At 33.9% G+C, this 19,250-nt stretch overlaps 1 protein-coding gene across 1 annotated transcript; it reads right to left on the reverse strand.

Annotated features, from left to right (window-relative positions):
* Positions 1-1,408: 1,408 nt before the first annotated feature.
* Positions 1,409-17,446, reverse strand: LOC147078277 (xanthine dehydrogenase-like). Its single transcript, XM_085958126.1, has 8 exons — positions 17,291-17,446; positions 14,047-14,201; positions 10,066-12,217; positions 7,727-8,035; positions 5,318-5,655; positions 4,310-5,114; positions 3,441-3,608; positions 1,409-1,582 (listed from the first exon to the last, which is right to left on the reverse strand). Exons 1-8 carry the CDS (start codon positions 17,333-17,335, stop codon positions 1,532-1,534), a joined length of 4,023 nt encoding a protein of 1,340 aa, XP_085814252.1. The 5' UTR covers positions 17,336-17,446; the 3' UTR covers positions 1,409-1,531.
* Between the last annotated feature and the right edge of the window lie 1,804 nt (positions 17,447-19,250).

The raw sequence follows: 19,250 nt of genomic DNA on the forward strand, positions 1-19,250 counted from the left end.
CATTGTATACTTAAGGGGGGACATGCTCGTCGAAGGTCAAAATTGAGTTTTTATTGTATTTTCAAACCATGATCCTGGACACTCCTTAAACGTTGTAGATAATCTATTTATATAATTTTAAAGCCTTATTATCCTTTATAGTTATTTTAAACATTTGATGACTGCATGAAGTATTTTTGTTACATAAAATAGTATTCTTTTAAACCTCTCGCTCTAATGTTTTAGAATATAGTCATATTTCGGTACAGAACTGTGCAGTGGTGTTAAAATTTTTTACATTTATTAATTTTTAAACGCATTTATAAAACCATTAGTATAATTTATTACGAGATAATTTTTGTAAAATATTCACGATAAAAAATTATTTTGATAATCTCTGTGATCCCAAATTTGACAAGAATTAGGCATTTTATTATTCAAAAAATCGGCAAGATTAACACATTTGGAGATGATTCTAAAGATATTTATTATAAGCTATGTCTTTGACCATTCAAGTGTGATAAACATCTTATGAATAATGATTGCTTTATAATAATTATTGACCTAAGAATAAGGTAGTGTTTTTTTGAAATACGCCATTTCTTTTGTCATTCCCTAGTGGTTAAGCTACAACATACGGCCGTAGCCATAAAATGACAAACTATAATTAAAGTAGGGAGTAAAATTATGTTAACGCGCGTGTTTGAACATGTACCTAACTGATTTTTTTTAAATTTTTTTTTAAACGGTACATGTTCAAACACGCGCGTCAATATCATTTTACTCCCTACTTCAATTATAGTTTGTTAATTTATGGCTACGGCCGTATGTTGTAGCTTAACCACTGGGGAATGACAAAAGAAATGGCGTATTTCAAAAAAACACTACCTTATTCTTAGGTCAATAATTATTATAAAGCAATCATTATTCATAAGATGTTTATCACACTTGAATGGTCAAAGACATAGCTTATAATAAATATATTTAGAATCATCTTGAAATGTGTTAATATTGCCGATTTTTTGAATAATAAAATGCCTAATTCTTGTCAAATTTGGGATCACAGAGATTATCAATATAATTTTTTATCGTGAATATTTTACAAAAATTATCTCGTAATAAATTATGCTAACGGTTTTATAAATACGTTTAAAAATTAATACATGTAAAAAATCTTAACACCACTGCACAGTTATGTACCGAAATATGACTATATTCTAAAACATTAGAGCGAGAGGTTTAAAAGAATACTATTTTATGTAGCAAAAATACTTCATGCAGTCATCAAATGTTTAAAATAACTATAAAGGATAATAAGGCTTCAAAATTATATAAATAGATCATCTACAACGTTTAAGGAGTGTCCAGGATCATGGTTTGAATATACAATAAAAACTCAATTTTGACCTTCGACGAGCATGTCCCCCCTTAATATTGTAATCATTAAACAAATAAGTAACTAGAAATGTTTGAATACCTCGAGGTCAAATCTACTTGAATACAATTTATATAACGTCGTTGTAATGTTGTGTGTACAATGTGGCTTTGAATCTCACGGAATAATATTCCATGGTATATAGCTGCCTTCTTCTGGTTCGTCCAACTGAAATAATATAACAATAATAACTTTTAAGATATAGATATAATAGTGGCGCTTTTTGCAGTGGACTGTAATTTGAGGATGATGAATGATGATGACAAGTTCAGGATGGATGATATAGACGCGACTTTCACTCAAACCATAGCAAATTTAGTGCAACGAAGGTCGAACATACGCGTTTTGAGTCACTCGGTAGTTAACGACGGCTAAGCTATCACAAGCTCGCAACGCGACCGCTTTCTTGATGTCACTCGAGCTAACTGAATGTTATTCAATCATGGTCGCCTGATGACCCGTAATTGTTCCTCGTCTGGTCTTGTGACAATGATAAATAAGGGATTTGGAAATAAGTGGGAAGAAAGAAATGAGGGCTAGCATATTTGGCCCAACCATATAATATTCATAATATTTTATAGCGGAGTATTCTGTAGAATCATAAAAATATAGTCATGTGAATAGGTATTATGTATTATAGGAATGTACCTATGAAGTCTTATGGCAACATTATTTTTGCATAACCTTTTATTCACCATAAATTATTATATGAATCTGTTTTAATTTTATAGTAGGTATGATATGATAAGTGATAAGAAGTTAAAACATTTTGATTATATGGGAAAGTGTGAAACAATAGTAGCATTCATGGTGTTATAGTGATATTATAATCGTATCAGATTTAACGTGTGCTTAGGAATGTGGCATCGGTTTGATGATCATCGGGGATTCCACTCTTTGGATACGATTGAAACTCTGGAAGATAGCACTTTTAGCAGTGATGATGTACCTAGCATTCTAGCTATACTAGACCTGACCACTGAAGAAGATCGTAAGTCATAAATGGGTTGTGATTTTTAGTATTTTTACCTCATTTTTGTTCAGTTTTGTACCCTATCTTGCATGTTTCTGTCAACGACAGTTGGCAAAACTGGTACAGAGTGTTACAACAAAAAACATTTAATTAAGTAGATAAATTCAAATATTATTTTATCACCATGAGTTGGCATTAATTCTTCTGTATTGTGTGTATTACGTTATTAAATTTATTTATTGAGTTAATAGATGTCACTAGCATCTCCAAAAAAACATTAAAGTTTTGATGAATATTTTTTGACTATTATCTATTATGGTTTGGTTTACACAGGGTTTCATTTAATTTTTAAAATTAACTGACTTTATGTATCTCCAATTTGTGGTTTTAGTTCAATGAAAACACATAGGTAACGTATGAATGACAAAGTTTTTTTTTGATCATGTCCGATCCTAATAAGATCAAAATATAAAAAAATGGAATGAGGTTTCAGGAGGATGTCAGCCACTTGCTCAACCTAATAGGTACATACTCTGGCTCAAACACAAATTGGAAAATAATATCTGTATTTGCCAGACCCAGGATTCGAACCTGGGACCCACGTCACTATAAGGTGCTCAGCCATGGTGGGCGTAAAATTTTAGTGTGCATTATTTATGTCAAATCTTAACAGCCTGCTTCCACCCTACGCCACTGGTACACGGTATTGTATTTTAATAAATCACTCATTAATTTAATATTGGAATTAACGAAGACGTATTTTAATAACAAAGATTATATCTGTGAGCGAAAGGAAGAATGCGGTAAGTCTTAAAATGAATTGGTTAAATATACCAAATGAACCATTATACATATAAATGTGAAAAATGATGAATCAATGCCATTGAATTACTATATTTTTTCATACATAAACATTAGAGTTTCCATACATAATGGAAAATAATCTTCTATTGACTTAACGCCTTTTCAGTTAAGCAATTTTAGACTTAACACCTTCTTCCTTTCGCATACAGATATTTTATAACAAACAGTTTACATTATATAGGTAGGTACCATGTTCGTTATAGTGTCCTGGCAGGCCATCCTAATTCTGGCAGCAGTGGCCGGAGAATCTAATTTGAATTGAGGAGTGGCCTTGCTGTCTGCCCGAGCCGATGCGATCGCTTCTCTGATTGCAAAGAATGCTGATGATGCCAAAAAGAGCGGAGGCTCCCCAATAGCCTAGAAGTAAATAAAAAAAGTAAAACTGAAAACTGAGATTTAATAATCTTTAAAGGTTCATTAATACTTTAATACTTAAGGTTTTAGGTTAACGGCAAAACAATATCTCATCTCATACAGGCTCCAAGAGTCTGGAATAAAGAGGAAAATAACTAAATAAATAAAACGGCAAAGTGTTCAACCAGTGTGTGCTTCCTGTTATCACATAAGCGTGTGAATCATGGACACTAAGTAAAAGAGAGATCCAGAAACTTAGAATAGCATAAGGTGGTATGGAGAGGTACATGCTGGGCATAACGCGAAAGGACAAAAAGAGTAATGAGTGGATAAGGAAACAGGCAAGGGTTTGCGATGTAATAGATTTCGCTAAAGGCCTCAAATGGAAATGGGCTGGACACATAGCTCGAAGAAGGGACAATTGTTGGACAAATTTAGTCATCCAGTGGTATCCAAGAGGTACAAAATGTCCTTAAGGTAGACCTAGAGGCCGTTGGATCGATGAAATGATAAAGTTTTGTGGAAGTACGTGGCAACGCAACGCACAGGACCGAGAGAAGTGGAATCAACTTGGGAGGCCTTCATCCAGCAGTGGATAGATCCAGGCTGATGATGATGATGATGATGAACCTTCCCTTCTAAATTATAAAATTAAAGTTGCTATGTACAATGAATCATATAATGTTGTAGGATATACGTTTTACCTTAGAAGAATAAATTGCTCTAGGATTTGGTGCACCCTTCAAAAGAGAAACATTAAATTCTGCTGGAATATCTGCAAATCCAGGGATTTTATATGCTCCGGGACCTCTACTATAGAGAGTTCCAGCAGAAGAAAATATCAGTTCTTCTAAAGTGAAAAGCCCATAGCCCTGCATGAAAGCTCCTTCGATCTGTCCAATATCTATGGCAGGGTTTAAACTGTCCCCCACATCCATCACAATGTCGGTACGGCGTAACTTATGGTCTCCGGTCAAGCAGTCTATTTCAACTTCAGAGCAAGCTACTCCGTAAGTAAAATAATTGTATGGTGTACCAGTACCTTTGCTAATATCGTAATCGATACCTGGTGTGTGGTAATAACCGACTGCTGATAAGCTGATGCACTCGAAGTAAGCTTCTTTAATCCATTCCTCCCATATACCATTTGGATTACGCTTCTTTACAGGGGCAAGTCTTTCTAATATAATATTGCAAGCGTTCAGTATCGCCATTCCATTTATGTCCGAACCGGTGCTAGCCGCTGTCGGTGAAGTGTTTGGAATTTTATCAGTGGATGTTTCTGAGATATGAATTTTGGAAGAGTCTATTCCGAATATGCGAGCTGTAATTTGTATCATTTTGGTGTGTAACCCTTGTCCCATTTCGGTACCACCATGGGTTAACAGTACAGAACCGTCCGTGTAAATTAAAACCAATGCTCCTGCTTGATTCAACCATTTTTTTGAAATGGCTATTCCATATTTAGTTGGTAGTATTGATATTCCACGCTTCTTCCAACGATTTTTTCTGAAATAGGTATTAGAATGTATTATTAAAATCATTGTTATCCAATCTATTCATATGATAATAGAGCTAATACAAGATGTCATGAAGAAATGAGACCGTTGTGTCATCGATGATAATAATCATCTTTGGAAATATTTTCGCAAACTATAATTAGGTAATACTTATCTATTGAATTTTTAGAATTATTATGGACAAGAATTCACCTGTTGTATTCATCAACTTCTCGTTTCCTTTCTAAGAAATTGGATTTATCCAAGCACTCATCCCAGCACCGTCGAATAGTACAATTAGTTAGTGTCTGCTTGAAGTGAGTGGTGTCTCCTTCTTTGTATAGATTGAGATAAGCAATGTCAGGGGAGCTTCTGCAAAGAGTGGCAGAGACATCTCGAATGATATTCTCCATGACCATCATTGCCTGTGGTGATCCAAATCCTCGGAACGCTGAGTTTGACGGCATGTGAGTCTTACAAACGTGTCCATATACTTCTACGTTAGGAATTTTATATCCGCTATCGCAATGGAGTAACGCTCTTTGCATAACCTGAAAAAAGTAGAATATTACTGCAACTATGATTTGACATTATATAATACAATGGCGAAGGGTAGGCTGTTAAGATCTGCCATAAATAGTGCACACTAAACTTTAGTTTACTAAACTAAAGTCATTCGTATTTGTTTTCATTGAAATACGACTACAATAATTGTAAATTATTTACAGATGGTGTTGGTTTGTTTTTAAAATTCAATTAAACCCTGCGAAACCAAGCCATAATAAAAAATAATAGTCAACAAATACTTGTCTATATATAAAATGTCTAAAATTATGCAATTAAATCATACATAACTTTGGATATTTTATAGATAGAATAATATTTTTTATGTATTATAGTTTGGTTAGGCAGGGCTTAATGAATTTAAAAAAAATGAACAAGCAATATATGTAATAATATGTATTCTTAACGGCCCACTCCCTACTTCAATTATAGTTTGTCAATTTATGGCTACGGCCGTGTAGCTTAACCACTGGGGAATGACAAAAGAAATGGCGTATTTCAAAAAAACACTACCTTATTCTTAGGTCAATAATTATTATAAAGCAATCATTATTCATAAGATGTTTATCACATTTGAATGGTCAAAGACATAGCTTATAATAAGTATCCTTAGAATCATCTTCAAATGTGTTAATCTTGCCGATTTTTTGAATAATAAAATGCCTAATTCTTGTCAAATTTGGGATCACAGAGATTATCAATATAATTTTTTATCGTGAATATTTTACAAAAATTATTTCGTAATAAATTATACTAATGGTTTCATAAATGCGTTTAAAAATTAATGAACGTAAAAAATCTTAACACCACTGCACAGTTATGTACCGAAATATGACTTTATTCTAAAACATTAGAGCGAGAGGTTTAAAAGAATACTATTTTATGTAACAAAAATACTTTATGCAGTCATCAAATGTTTAAAATAACTATAAAGGATAATAAGGCTTCAAAACTATATAAATAGATTATCTACAACGTTTAAGGAGTGTCCAGGATCATGGTTTGAAAATACAATAAAAACTCAATTTTGACCTTCTACGAGCATGTCCCCCCTTAATCCAACGAAAAGAAATAAGTATGAATGAAAAAGTGTGCATAATTTTGTCGTATCGCTCAAAGTATACCAAAACTATTATGGTTTGGTTTAGGCAGGGTTTAATTGATTTTTATAAACTAACCGACACCATCTGTAAATAATTGTAGTCTTAGTTCAATACAAACAAATACATATGACTAACAAAGTTTAATGTGCACTATTATATGGCGGATCTTAGCCTACCTCCACCTTCGCTACTGATATAATATAATATTATGTACCTATGTACATAGTATTTAACTTTAACAATTATTATTGATACATGAGTTTGTTTGTAGTCAGTAATCTCAATTAACTAATATTTTTACATTGTTATATAGCAGGGTTGGCGAACCTTTTTACGCATGCGTGCCAAAATTTCCCAAATAATATTTTTTGACTGTCTGACGTGCTGAACAGTTTTTCGAGTAGTTCGATTAGGAATAAAATGTAAAAATAGTAATAAGAATTCTATTAATAAAATTTATGTAATTGAATTCTTCAGTATTACTATAATACCTACATAGTTTGGTTCTTTACGCACAAATTGATGAGAAAATTTCTCGGATCAGTTGAGTCATCCTCTCGCGACGCAACTTCCCCCGTCGCCTGATGAGGTCAGTGTTATAATATTATTATGTGTGACGCATAAAACCTAAGGACCGATCTATGCAATTTAAATTAATTATAATGCTTATTCTTGAAGATTATCTGCCTGTTATTTTTTATACAATGCGATCTGTCATTTATGCATGAATTTCGTCGTTTCCGTTTGCGCATCGATTGATAAATATTATTGGTGAAAATATTATTTAAATACACATTTTTATTACTCTATAATATATATTTAGGTATTTATAAAAGTTTTGGTGAAAAAAATATTTTTTAAATTATATCTATTTTTTTCTCTTCAACATAATAGATTCGCGTGCCATAGGTTCACCATCCCCGTTATATAGATCGATATGTATTTAATTACTCACAACTGGTGAAACATCTTCCGAATAGCCAGCATTGTTATACATGTGAATAATAAGGCCTGTGACCTTTCCATCATTGTTGAATGAGGCCTGGTACTTAAAGTAAAATGGGTGTCGCCCTCCTGTCATCAACATGTCTTCATCTCTGTCGAGCATGCACCGAACTGGCTTTTGGAGTTTGAAGGCGGCCAAAGCCACAGGCAAAGCGACAAGCATCCCGCGGGATTCTTTCCCTCCGAACCCACCTCCGATTCTTTTAACCCTTGTCACGATTCTGTTAATTGGAATGCCAAGAATTTTAGCGGCTAGTTTCTGCAATATTAAAAAAAAAAAACTTGTAGAAATTGCCTGTTTGCTTGTAGCAGGACTACATCTACCAAACAGAAGACTGTGTTCTACTTTATGAACATTTTGTTCATTTACCTACATGTTTTGACGAATTATGACAGCTGGGAAAAGTATCAATCCATGCAGTTTATTGTAAATATATTATTTATAATAATTTTATAATTTTTTTGTATTCTTCACCTTGCACACGTTTACCGTAGATAAAAAATATATTAGCATTTTCAGCATGACGTGTGAAGATTGAAGATTGAAGAAGTGGCATTCTTAACAACACTAGTTTTTATACTAATTGGCAATCGGATGCTACTTCAAATTATTATTTTTTTCAGAGCATTGTGATACACCCCTGTTACAGGCGGGCTTCTCCCGGTGTAAAATAATCATTTAGTAGCTATAAGTCGAAACGTAACCCTGACCTCTAGAAACGGCTTCATAAAACATCTAATCTGATTCCTTGCTCAACCACGTAAGTATTTTTTTATTCATAAGTAAAGGCCTTCGTCCGGTGTGTGAAAATCACATATTGGGCGGAGGTGTAATTAAGATAAATTAAATTAAATTTAAAAAGTGTAAATGATGATGGATGAAAGAGATAATTTTAAGACTAAATATAAGTATTCATATATAATAAATTTTGCCGCGCTTGCCGGCAACGTAAAATCTCCACGCGCCTGCGCCGGGGTGGTCCTCGTGATTTGTCAAATCAAAAGCATCACGCGATAAAATTTGGCCAATCACGAGAGTCCTTTTTGCTGGACGGCGTGGGTACGGGGAATTTGAAAAAGAAAAAGAAAGTTTGTAAGCGTCCTTTGTAAACCGTGTACGGACCTGCGTAACTAATTTTAAAAACAAAATATGTAATGGACTATAAAGTAACGTTGTCCAACCAAATATTAAAATATATAACGCTAAGACCGCACGAGAAAGACTAAGTGTTTTATTTAATTTTACCAACATATATAAATCCTTTTTATTTTGTGAATCCGGGGTTCGATGGACACCTGAGCTAGCGGCTGGAACCCCGGACATCTCAATTGGAGCCTTAGATTATGGAGCAGACCCTTTTTTGAGTTGCTCTGCTCCGGGACCTAATACTTGCTCCAGCTCTGCTCCTCTCCGGGTTAAAAGATTTAATAGGTGTTGTATGTATACAAATGCTAAAATTTTTAAAATAAGTAGTTTTGAAATAAGGTTTATTATTCATACTTTTCATTATTAATACTATTAAACAAAATTTCCGACAGCAAATTGTCTTTTATTATCTGCCTCTTCTGTCAAAAAAGTGAGGTTATTTATCACTATTAATAATTACACAAAATAATTCCAGTGTTACAAAGTGTCAAATATAATATTTTCATCGGATTATAGGATGAAAATTTAATAATAGAAAAAAACATCCGGAGCAGTGGAGCACTACAAATTTTCGGTGCTCCGGGTAAAACCTCATTGCTCCACTGATCCGTGCTCCTGGTCCGAGCTCCGCTTCAACACTCTGATTTTTTTTGTCTAGGTTAAGCGTCGGCCTATATCGTCGTGGGTCCCAGGTTCAAATCCTGGGTCTGCCAAGTAGTCATATTGTTTTTTAATTTGTGTATGAGTCAGAGTATGGACGTAATAGGTTGAGCAAGTGGCTGACATCCATTTGTCATAAAAACAAAAATCTGTTAATACAAACCTCCACTCCGTGGAAGCCCATGTGATCTTATTAGGATCGAACATGGTCGAATAAATAATAAGGTTGAAAGGTAAAAGTCGTCATGAAATCAAAGTTGATGGAACTATCCTAATGATGGGATGTCGCAGAATGATACTTGTATTGCACTAGTTGTTTAACAGTTTATCAGAAAATCTATAACAAATAGAGCGTAGAAAAATCCTGGGTCACTTAGATGTCCATGTATGGACGTCAGCAGTTAGAAGCTAGCAATAGAAACAGACGACTCCAAAATATAATACTTATATTAATTAATGTCAAGCATTGAACAAATACATACGCTGATATGTGAGGGATGTTGGCTAGAGCTGAATAATTCCAATTCATTGTCCTCTTTGGGAACAGCCCGGCTGACTTGTGTTTCTAAATAGAAATGCTCCTGTCCTCCAACATGGAAATCATTTTCGATTACATGATCTGCTTTTTGGAATGCTGTTGCAACATCTCCGACACATATTTTTAGAGTAGCAGGATAAAAGGAATTTTCTCTGATTGCGTCATGGATAGTTATTATAAGAGGTTTCAACTCTTCGTAAATGACTTTAACACGTTTAGCTGCTTTCTGGGCAGTGATTTGATCTACTGCAACAATCGCTCCCAAACTTTGACCTTGACTGGTGACTGTCTTTGATCGGAATACTTCTTCATCATGTATGTATGTGCCGATAAGATTTCTGTCTCCTTTTAAATCTGCTGCAGAAAAGAATCCGCGAACTCCTTCCATTCTTAAAGCTTCTGTCGGATCGATGGAAACAATATTGGCATGCGCTTTCGTACTCAGAACGAAAGCAAGAAAGAGTTCTCCTTCTATTAATGGCATATCATCACAATAGACTGCTTCTCCTGTCGCCTGTTTCAATCCAGATGCGTGCACAATAGGCCGTCCCACAGGGTCTATTGGCGATTGTTTATCAGAAGGTAGACTAAAATATTGAGAGCTTTTTAATGCAGCATGTTCAATGCCACCTATTCCACTCTTATCATAGTCATTTACAGTAGCGACGTTTGATAAAACTTCTGATAATTCTTGAGTAATCTCTAAATAAGCCTTAAAGAACAAACTCAATGTGAGAGATCGTCGGTATTGAATCATACCACCCGGGGCGGATGGATCCAAGGAAAGATCTTTCAATAAGTTTGTGTAAGCTTTTCGGAGCATGGCTTCATTCCACACTAGTCCCACTAAAGCTTTGGTTGTATTTTTAGTTAAAACGGTGATAGGCGCCATGCCACCAAAAGCTGTTGCAATGTGTGATATTTTTCCAGTAGTCAATTCAAAATGAACATTCAATCCCATATTGACTATCGCGATATCATCTTCACGACGTTTGGCCTGTTTGAATGCTTTAAAATATTGATTCTCTTTTGTAAATGGCACTTCAATCGATACCAAAATTTCATCAGGGAGAACAATATTCTTTCTATATCCAGTGAAGAACGATTCATCCATAATAACACTTCTTTCATTGATATTGCTTTTTAGATTCAGGGTAATTCCGGCTGCTAAAAATATTGGATTCAGATCAGAAATCGGGCTTCCTGTCATTATGTTTCCACCTACAGATGCAACATTTCTGATTTGTTTTCCCGCAAACCAGTAGAGCATTTCAACAATCGCCTTAAAAATCTTGGTTTTGTAAGGAGGAAGAGTTTTCATTAATTGTTTCATACTTGTCTCCATATCAGTCAAAGTGACAGCAGCTCCAATTCTTAGTCCACTATCTGTCACTTCCAGTTCGTTAAAGCTCTTTATAAGATTTGGCATAATGATGACTGGATACATACAATTTTTGAATTTGACTTCAACTCCTATTTCAGTATTCCCGGTGACTATTTTGGCATCATTATGGAGACTCTTCAGATTCACAATGTCTTCAAGAGACGTCGGACGGTACCACGTGACACTCTTTCCTTTGAAAAATAATTTCTGCTCATCATATACGGATGACATCTTTAATTCCGGTGGAAAAATCGGTTCCTGCGATGGATCATCGGGCTTGAATTGACTGGAATCGAAAGTTTGTTGCGGATCATCATCTACAAAATATCCATTGCCCCCATTCTTACAGCACTTCTCTCCCAGACCACAAATATTGTTTCCGTTGGTGGTAGCTACTTGGTTCCTTTCCCATTCTTCAGTGAAAGACTTGTAGCCCTCAATGATGGGTCTGTATCCTGTGCATCGACATAGATTTCCTTGAAAAGCGACCTCTAAATCTTCATACGAAGGTTTCGGTAATGATCTCAGTAGGGCGTACATAGACATGACTATTCCGGGAGTACAGAATCCACACTGAGATCCGTGAGCCTTAGCGATGCGCTCTTGTACCGGATGGAGGCGTGTTTTTGTGGAGCCAATTCCTTCAACTGTCGTCACGGCTAAGCCATGCATGGAACAGACGGGAGCGAGGCATGCGTTTACTGCCAAATGGCTGATGTGAGAGTACGTTAAGGACATCAATTTTATAGATGTTAAACGTATTAAATTTATTGGATCAAGGATTACTAGCTCCTTTAAAGATTCATACCAAAGATGTTGAAGAAAACCTTTCTCTATAGAGGTAGAGACTAAATGAAAGAAAATTATACAAAATAGGACCTTTGGTTTACTGATTACGTTGTTGACTTATGCCAACATCGAGGGCAGGCAGTGCTGCACTCAGATGTAAAACGTCCATGATTTAATCTGAATGTACCTATTTACTAAAACAATAATTTATAAATTAAAATATAACCATATATTATTATTAACCATGTTTTCAGATTTTTTATATCCTATTAGAAATTTGTTAATTAGATTAATAACACAAGAAAATTTAATTTTACAATATACAGTCGAACTCGGTTATTACGATCACGGAAATAGTGAGATCTCGGATGTAATGAGGAAACATTCGTTGACATTTTAATTTATGATTTTCTCCGTACATTTATTCACTTTTATAACAATCTACTTATCGAGTATACCAAGCAAAAATATTGTCAAAAATTTTCTTAAAACTGTTAATGTGTCGATCATTTTCGACCCTAAGCAATAAAATCTGACAGGGCAGGATGCCGCCGGTATCGGATTACGTTTATGACATTAGTTAAGTGTCTAAATACTTAATTGGTGTTTTCGCCGACAACATTGAAAAATTATCTATGCATATGGTTGAATTACATTTATTCACTTTAATAACAAGCTACTTCTTTGGTATACCCAACAAAACTGTAAATGTGTCGATCGTAAATCAATACAATCAAAAGCAATAAAATCCCACCGGGCAGTTAACTAGACCTATGCCGCCGGGATCGGATTACGTTTATGACTCTAGTTAAATGTCTAAGTACTTAATTGCTGTTTTCTCTGACAACATTGACAAATTATCCACGCATATGGTTGAAATTGCATGTAAAAAATCCAAGCTTTGTGAAGTCAGTAGGTACCTACCAGCTACCGTTTAAAAAAAAAAAAAACTTCGGTTAGGTACATGTTCAAACACGCGCGTTAACATCATTTTACTCCCTACTTCAATTATAGTTTGTCAATTTATGGCTACAGCCGTATGTTGTAGCTTAACCACTGGGGAATGCCAAAAGAAATGGCGTATTTCAAAAAAACACTACCTTATTCTTGGGTCAATAATTATTATAAAGCAATCATTATTCGTAGGATGTTTATCACACTTGAATGGTCAAAGACATAGTTTATAATTAGTATCTTTAGAATTATCTTCAAATGTGTTAATCTTGCCCATTTTTTGAATGATAAAATGCCTAATTCTTGTCAAATTTGGGATCACAGAGATTATCAATATAATTTTTTATCGTAAATATTTCACCATAATAATGTCGATATAAATTATACTGATGGTTTTATAAATGCGTTTAAAAATTAATAAATGTAAAAAATCTTAACACCACTACACATTTATGTACTGAAATATGACTGTATTCTAAAACATTAGAGCGATAGGTTTAAAAGAATACTATTTTATGTAATAAAAATACTTTATGCAGTCATCAAATATTTAAAATAAATATAACGGATAATAAGGCTTCAAAATTATATAAATAGATTATCTACAACGTTTAAGGTATGTCCAGGATCATGCTTTGAAAATAGAAAAAAAGCTCAATTTTGACTCACGCTGAGCACGTCCGCCCTTAAAGTTAGGATTTAGATGTCAAACCTAGCATTCATTGAGATATCTCTTAGAGATAATTAAAAAGAGATGACAATTGGTAATAATATGTATTGTCTATTATAAAAGGATACATGATCTTCTTCTGTTGACGATTGTACTTGGACACCATGATGGTGCAGGCGCCGCATCCTCCCTCTGCACAGCCCAATTTCGTACCGCACAGATTCAACTTCCTCCTCAAGTAAAATAGTAACGTCCATTCTGGGTCAGGATCTGGTTCAATCACCTATGAAGATATAATGCTATGAATGCAATATAGAATATAAGTGTATATAAATAACACATTATTGCATTTCAATAATATTATATTTAAATTCTAATGGATTCAAGCTCTGTACTATTCCATTTAAGTCATTTTTTGCAACCCGGCTTTCGCCTTTCGGCATCTTCAGGCGTCGTGTACACTCACCAAAGGTAAACACACACTGACAACGAACACTTTTAACTCTACCTTAAATAGTAAATCAATATAATAAAGTAGGTAAAAACTCCATCACCTACCTATCTAGTCAGAGGTCACAAAAAATACAATAAACAAATTATGAATAGTTGAAGTGTCAGTAAAAAACCTAATTAGTAAAAACCCTATCTTATTAATAACAATACACTCGATAGCATATTATTATAATAAATCGTCAAAAACCTAATAATAGATGATTCTTCTTTATAAACAATAAAAATACTACAATCAAGAGGTGTACCTCTTTGTTGTGTGTACACGACGCCTGAAGATGCCGAAAGGCGAAACCCGGGTCGCAAAAAACGACTTAAATAGAATAGTACAGAGTTTGATCCATTAGAATTTAAATTCAAATTCCATCAAGTACCTTCGGTCGATAGTGTTAATATTATTAATAATATTATATTTCTATAAGTTACAATAATTTTTTTGATACCTTACCAATGTTCATACATTATGATATTTTAAATGAAGTTTAAATAATAAAAAATACATGTTATGTAAATTAGCAAGAAAATCACAACACAAAATTACGTAAATGTAAACAATTTTTGTTTTTAATACTTTTTGCACCAACCGGTTTGCAAATATCAGGATAGGTATGTCAATACACAATATAATATTATGTAAATCAAAATTATTATAGTGTTTATTTTACTAGGTCCTCTGACCTCGCTATCAAGCTATGTTAAAATACTATAAAACAAATGAAATCTGGGATACATAATAATATTAATGTAGGCTGTTGTATTATTCCAAAAAATTGCAGTATTTCATTGAAGACCCATATAATAATAATATGTGTATATTATATACATTGTCAGAATGGTCTAAACATAACTCAAGTTAAGGTAATCGAAGACCCCGGGTGCTGACAGATTTCTTACATTCAACGATAGAAATTAACCCAATTAACTATTTGCTGCTGTAGATTGGTTTGTCGAATAGACCAAATGTCAAATGTTCAGGAGACGAAAAACAAATGTGATTATCCTATATTTAAATACATGAAGGTATTTAACCGGTTAAGTGCCCAGAGCGTCTTTGGACGCCTTAATTACACCGATTCTTACGTTAATTACTATCAATTAACTAATTGCGGCATAGAATGGATTAAAATGTTGTTTTTACAAAGCAATTTAAAGATAAGGATGGTTCTGGTCCATTTAGATACAAAAAATCATTCTGCATCCAAAGGTCGATTTCGACAAAAACGGATATTCGACAAACCAATCTATAGCGACGTATTGGTAAACACATATACTTATTCTTTTTTTTTTTAAACACAATTTACAAAGCTATTTTAAATGCATTCAATTAATTTGCGTAACGGATAAACGTATATACTGATATGTTTAAGGTTTTATTTCTTTCTATTTTCTGACAGGTTTGAAGGCCCTTTGCGAAATGTTGCCTGTGCCATAAGGTTTATGAATATTTTGATGCTTAATGATTTTATCACAACATAAAAAAAATCAGATTGTGAAAAATTCAGGAACCAAGTTTCTGACGAAGCAAGCATTTCATGTTCCTCAATGAAACTCAACACTGGTTTAATGAATTGCACAGCTGTTTAAAATGATTGATGATGCTGATTTAATTTTTTTATGCATTTTATTAATGAATGTAGAAACGTTAAAGAAACAAACTACTAATCATGCTGAAATATCCTAGTAATCAGAGGTGTTATTTCAAATTTCATTGATATTGATGATCATATTTGGTAATTTTTTAATCAACGTATTAATTAACAATAGTAGCAGGCCTATTCTAACATATCACTTAACATCAAAAAGGAGCTATAGGTTTGTGATAAATATATCACATTTATCACTTTACGTAATCTGGCGGTTAATTATGTAAAAAAGTTAACCATCTGAACTGCCAAAAGGTGATATCTTTTAACAGCCCCTCGCTTGGTCGAAATAGCTCTGAGAACGAGACAGAGTATGTCAATTTTACATATTGAGAATTGAGACGCAAGATCCAACTGTTTTGCTGCAATCGCAATGACACGAACTAATAACATTGTAGGTTATGTTGATCTTGCTAACCTAAAGTGATAACCGTTAAGAATAGACCTGTAGGTCTGATTCATAGATGGCAACGGGCCATTATAAAATTTTAACAAATTCAATCCAGGATATGCCTATTATTTCGAAATTAGATTCTAACTCATCAAAATCTTATATATAAGTTTACATTTTCCAAAAAATTAAGCCTGGAAATATGTGCATGGGTTTTTTGCAATGTTCCAGTTTAAAAACAGTATCGTGAAGTCAAATTACAGAAGAACAAAACAAATAAAAATAGCATTGTTGACATTCACATTACGCACTGAAAAAATAGTTATTAATTCAATTATACACGCATATTATTATATAATATTCTGGAGGTTCCTTAAAATAATGGGGAAAGATTTATTGGAAGATTTTAGAAGACATTCTGACCATTTGGATGACTTTATTAATTGTGGGCATTTCTTTGGCAATGGTAAAAAAAATACTTAAATAAAATAACAGTTGTATTAGATACCAACATTACAGGGGGACTTTCGGCAATATTTTTCTGTTATTTTATGTTCTGAGGCATGTTACTAAAATTATAAATGCCGACAAATTAACAATAAATTTTTAGTGGATCCTTGGATGGACTTTTAACACGGTTGATAATAATTTTATTGTTTTCTATACCTACAAAACATTCATTGAATTTTATTCTGTTCCACGCGAGCGGTAGGTGATTGCTATTTCTATCCATATAAACATTTACTTCCTGTTTTTCGTTGATTTGCAATCAAACTTAGGAATTAAAATGAATTAGGTGGCACTTAGAAAATAAATGATTATACTGACCTTCTTTCCGTTCACAAAAAAAGTAAGAATTGAATTTTCGCACATTGCTATGGTTGTATACACCGACAATACTTTATTATTGTTTAATTATTGATTAGAAGAGCATTAGTACATAGCAAATAATCAACTGATATTCGACAAAATGGAATGTTGAATAAATATAATTTAACTAGCTGATTTTAATAACAAGTTTCGCTAAGCATAATAAATTACGCATTAATTTAACTATTATAGTATAAAATCTAAATAAAAAAGTGGTCAGCGAATTTGTTTATCACGAATCAAGCATTCTTTATAAAGTTGGATGCAAGGCTGAAATCAAAACAAGAAAATGATTGAAAAAAGCACTATGTCGAAAATGAAAGCAATTTGGAATGGTGTTACAAAAGTGGGTCGTAGTCCAGTCTACGAGGACTCCATGCCAGATTGATTCTGCGAGCAATTTCGTCATGCATACCATTATCATTCTAATATAATTCTCATTGATTTAATATTTGTATTTCAGAAGTCATAAAAGTTTATATTAAATAGGTCCCATGTCTATTGCGGTGTCCTGACAGGTCATCCAAATCATGGCAGCTGTCACTCACTTTCTCCTCGAGCCGACGTGATCGCTTCTCTAATTGCAAAAAATTCTGATGATACCAAACAGGGGAGACTCCCCAATATTCTAAAAATATGTACTTACAAAGAAACTGAAAACTGAAACGTAATTCTTTCAACATGCTTCATTATCATTCTGTTTCAGGTTTGTGACAAATAAAAATGTTTAAACATTGTTTTATTTAATTTCTGTAACCGGATGTACGCCACAAGCGCATTTACATGCTCTAAAATTCCTTATTTTACTTTCATTATACTAGCCAGGGTCGATTATTTTAAATAATTTAATATATTGTACACACACTGCCATCTCTTGGAAACTAGTAGGGAAGCTATCGTCTAATACAGGGTTTCCCAAACTATGTTCCGCGGAACACCAGTGTTCCGCCGAACCTGAATAGGTGTTCCGCGACCATTTGGAAAGGTTTTATACACTGCAACACATTTAGAGATTTTCTACTAAGTAGAAGTAAAATAAGTAAAACTAAAATAATTAAAGAATCTACTTCATATTGAAAGGCGAGTGATGATCAATCTCCACTGATGTTTATAACGTCAAGTATCTAGATAGGTCATGGCTCCCACAAGGGGGGGGAGGGGGCTGACAGGCCTCTAGCCTGGGGGCCTGGGCTTACGGGGGGGGCGGCGTGAGAGATCGATCACCCAAGTGAGATAAACACACATCACAAACATACACTAATAGTAAAAAAATGTCGCCTGCGGCGCTGTTACACTTCAAGCATACTAACATTTAATAATATGTGGTTTTGTCATACTTACAATTTTTTATTATTGTCGCTATTTAACATATACATAATTGTGCGTATCAACATAAAAGTGGGTGTATTCAAAATACAAAAAATCGCTAAAAATATTGTTAATTTTAACTCGAACACCGTTTGGAATATGCAGCTGCAGATCGTCACATTGCCTTTAACCTTAGCGGTAAGTAGGGGGCCTGCTTTGGCATGTCGGGGCCATGATCTAGGTACAGACGGAGGACCATCATTTCTCACACCGTGTGCATGAAAAAGATGGGGTATATTGTTTTTAACTGACTGGCTGACAAGTCTTGTCAGTTTAACGACAGTTGCCAAAATTGGCAGAACAGTTAGCTGCGCTAATAAATAGCCTACGAAATAAACTAAGTGTTCCGTTAAAATTTCCGGGTTTGCAAAGTGTTCCATTGCAGAAAAAGTTTGGGAAACCCTGGTCTAATACATTTTATTCCAATGTCCACCTTCTGTTTTGGTTTCAACCTTTTTATTTTTCGATTTGCATATATCGCACCCTCGCAACTAAACTGCCACAATCCAATAAACATCAAACAGAGAAAATCAGCTTTGAGGTTTTTACC

The sequence above is a fragment of the Rhyacophila brunnea genome, unplaced genomic scaffold (assembly GCF_057557595.1).
Source record: "Rhyacophila brunnea isolate RB1 unplaced genomic scaffold, BYU_Rbru_1.0 scaffold_11, whole genome shotgun sequence".
Classification (NCBI taxonomy): Eukaryota; Metazoa; Arthropoda; class Insecta; order Trichoptera; family Rhyacophilidae; genus Rhyacophila; species Rhyacophila brunnea.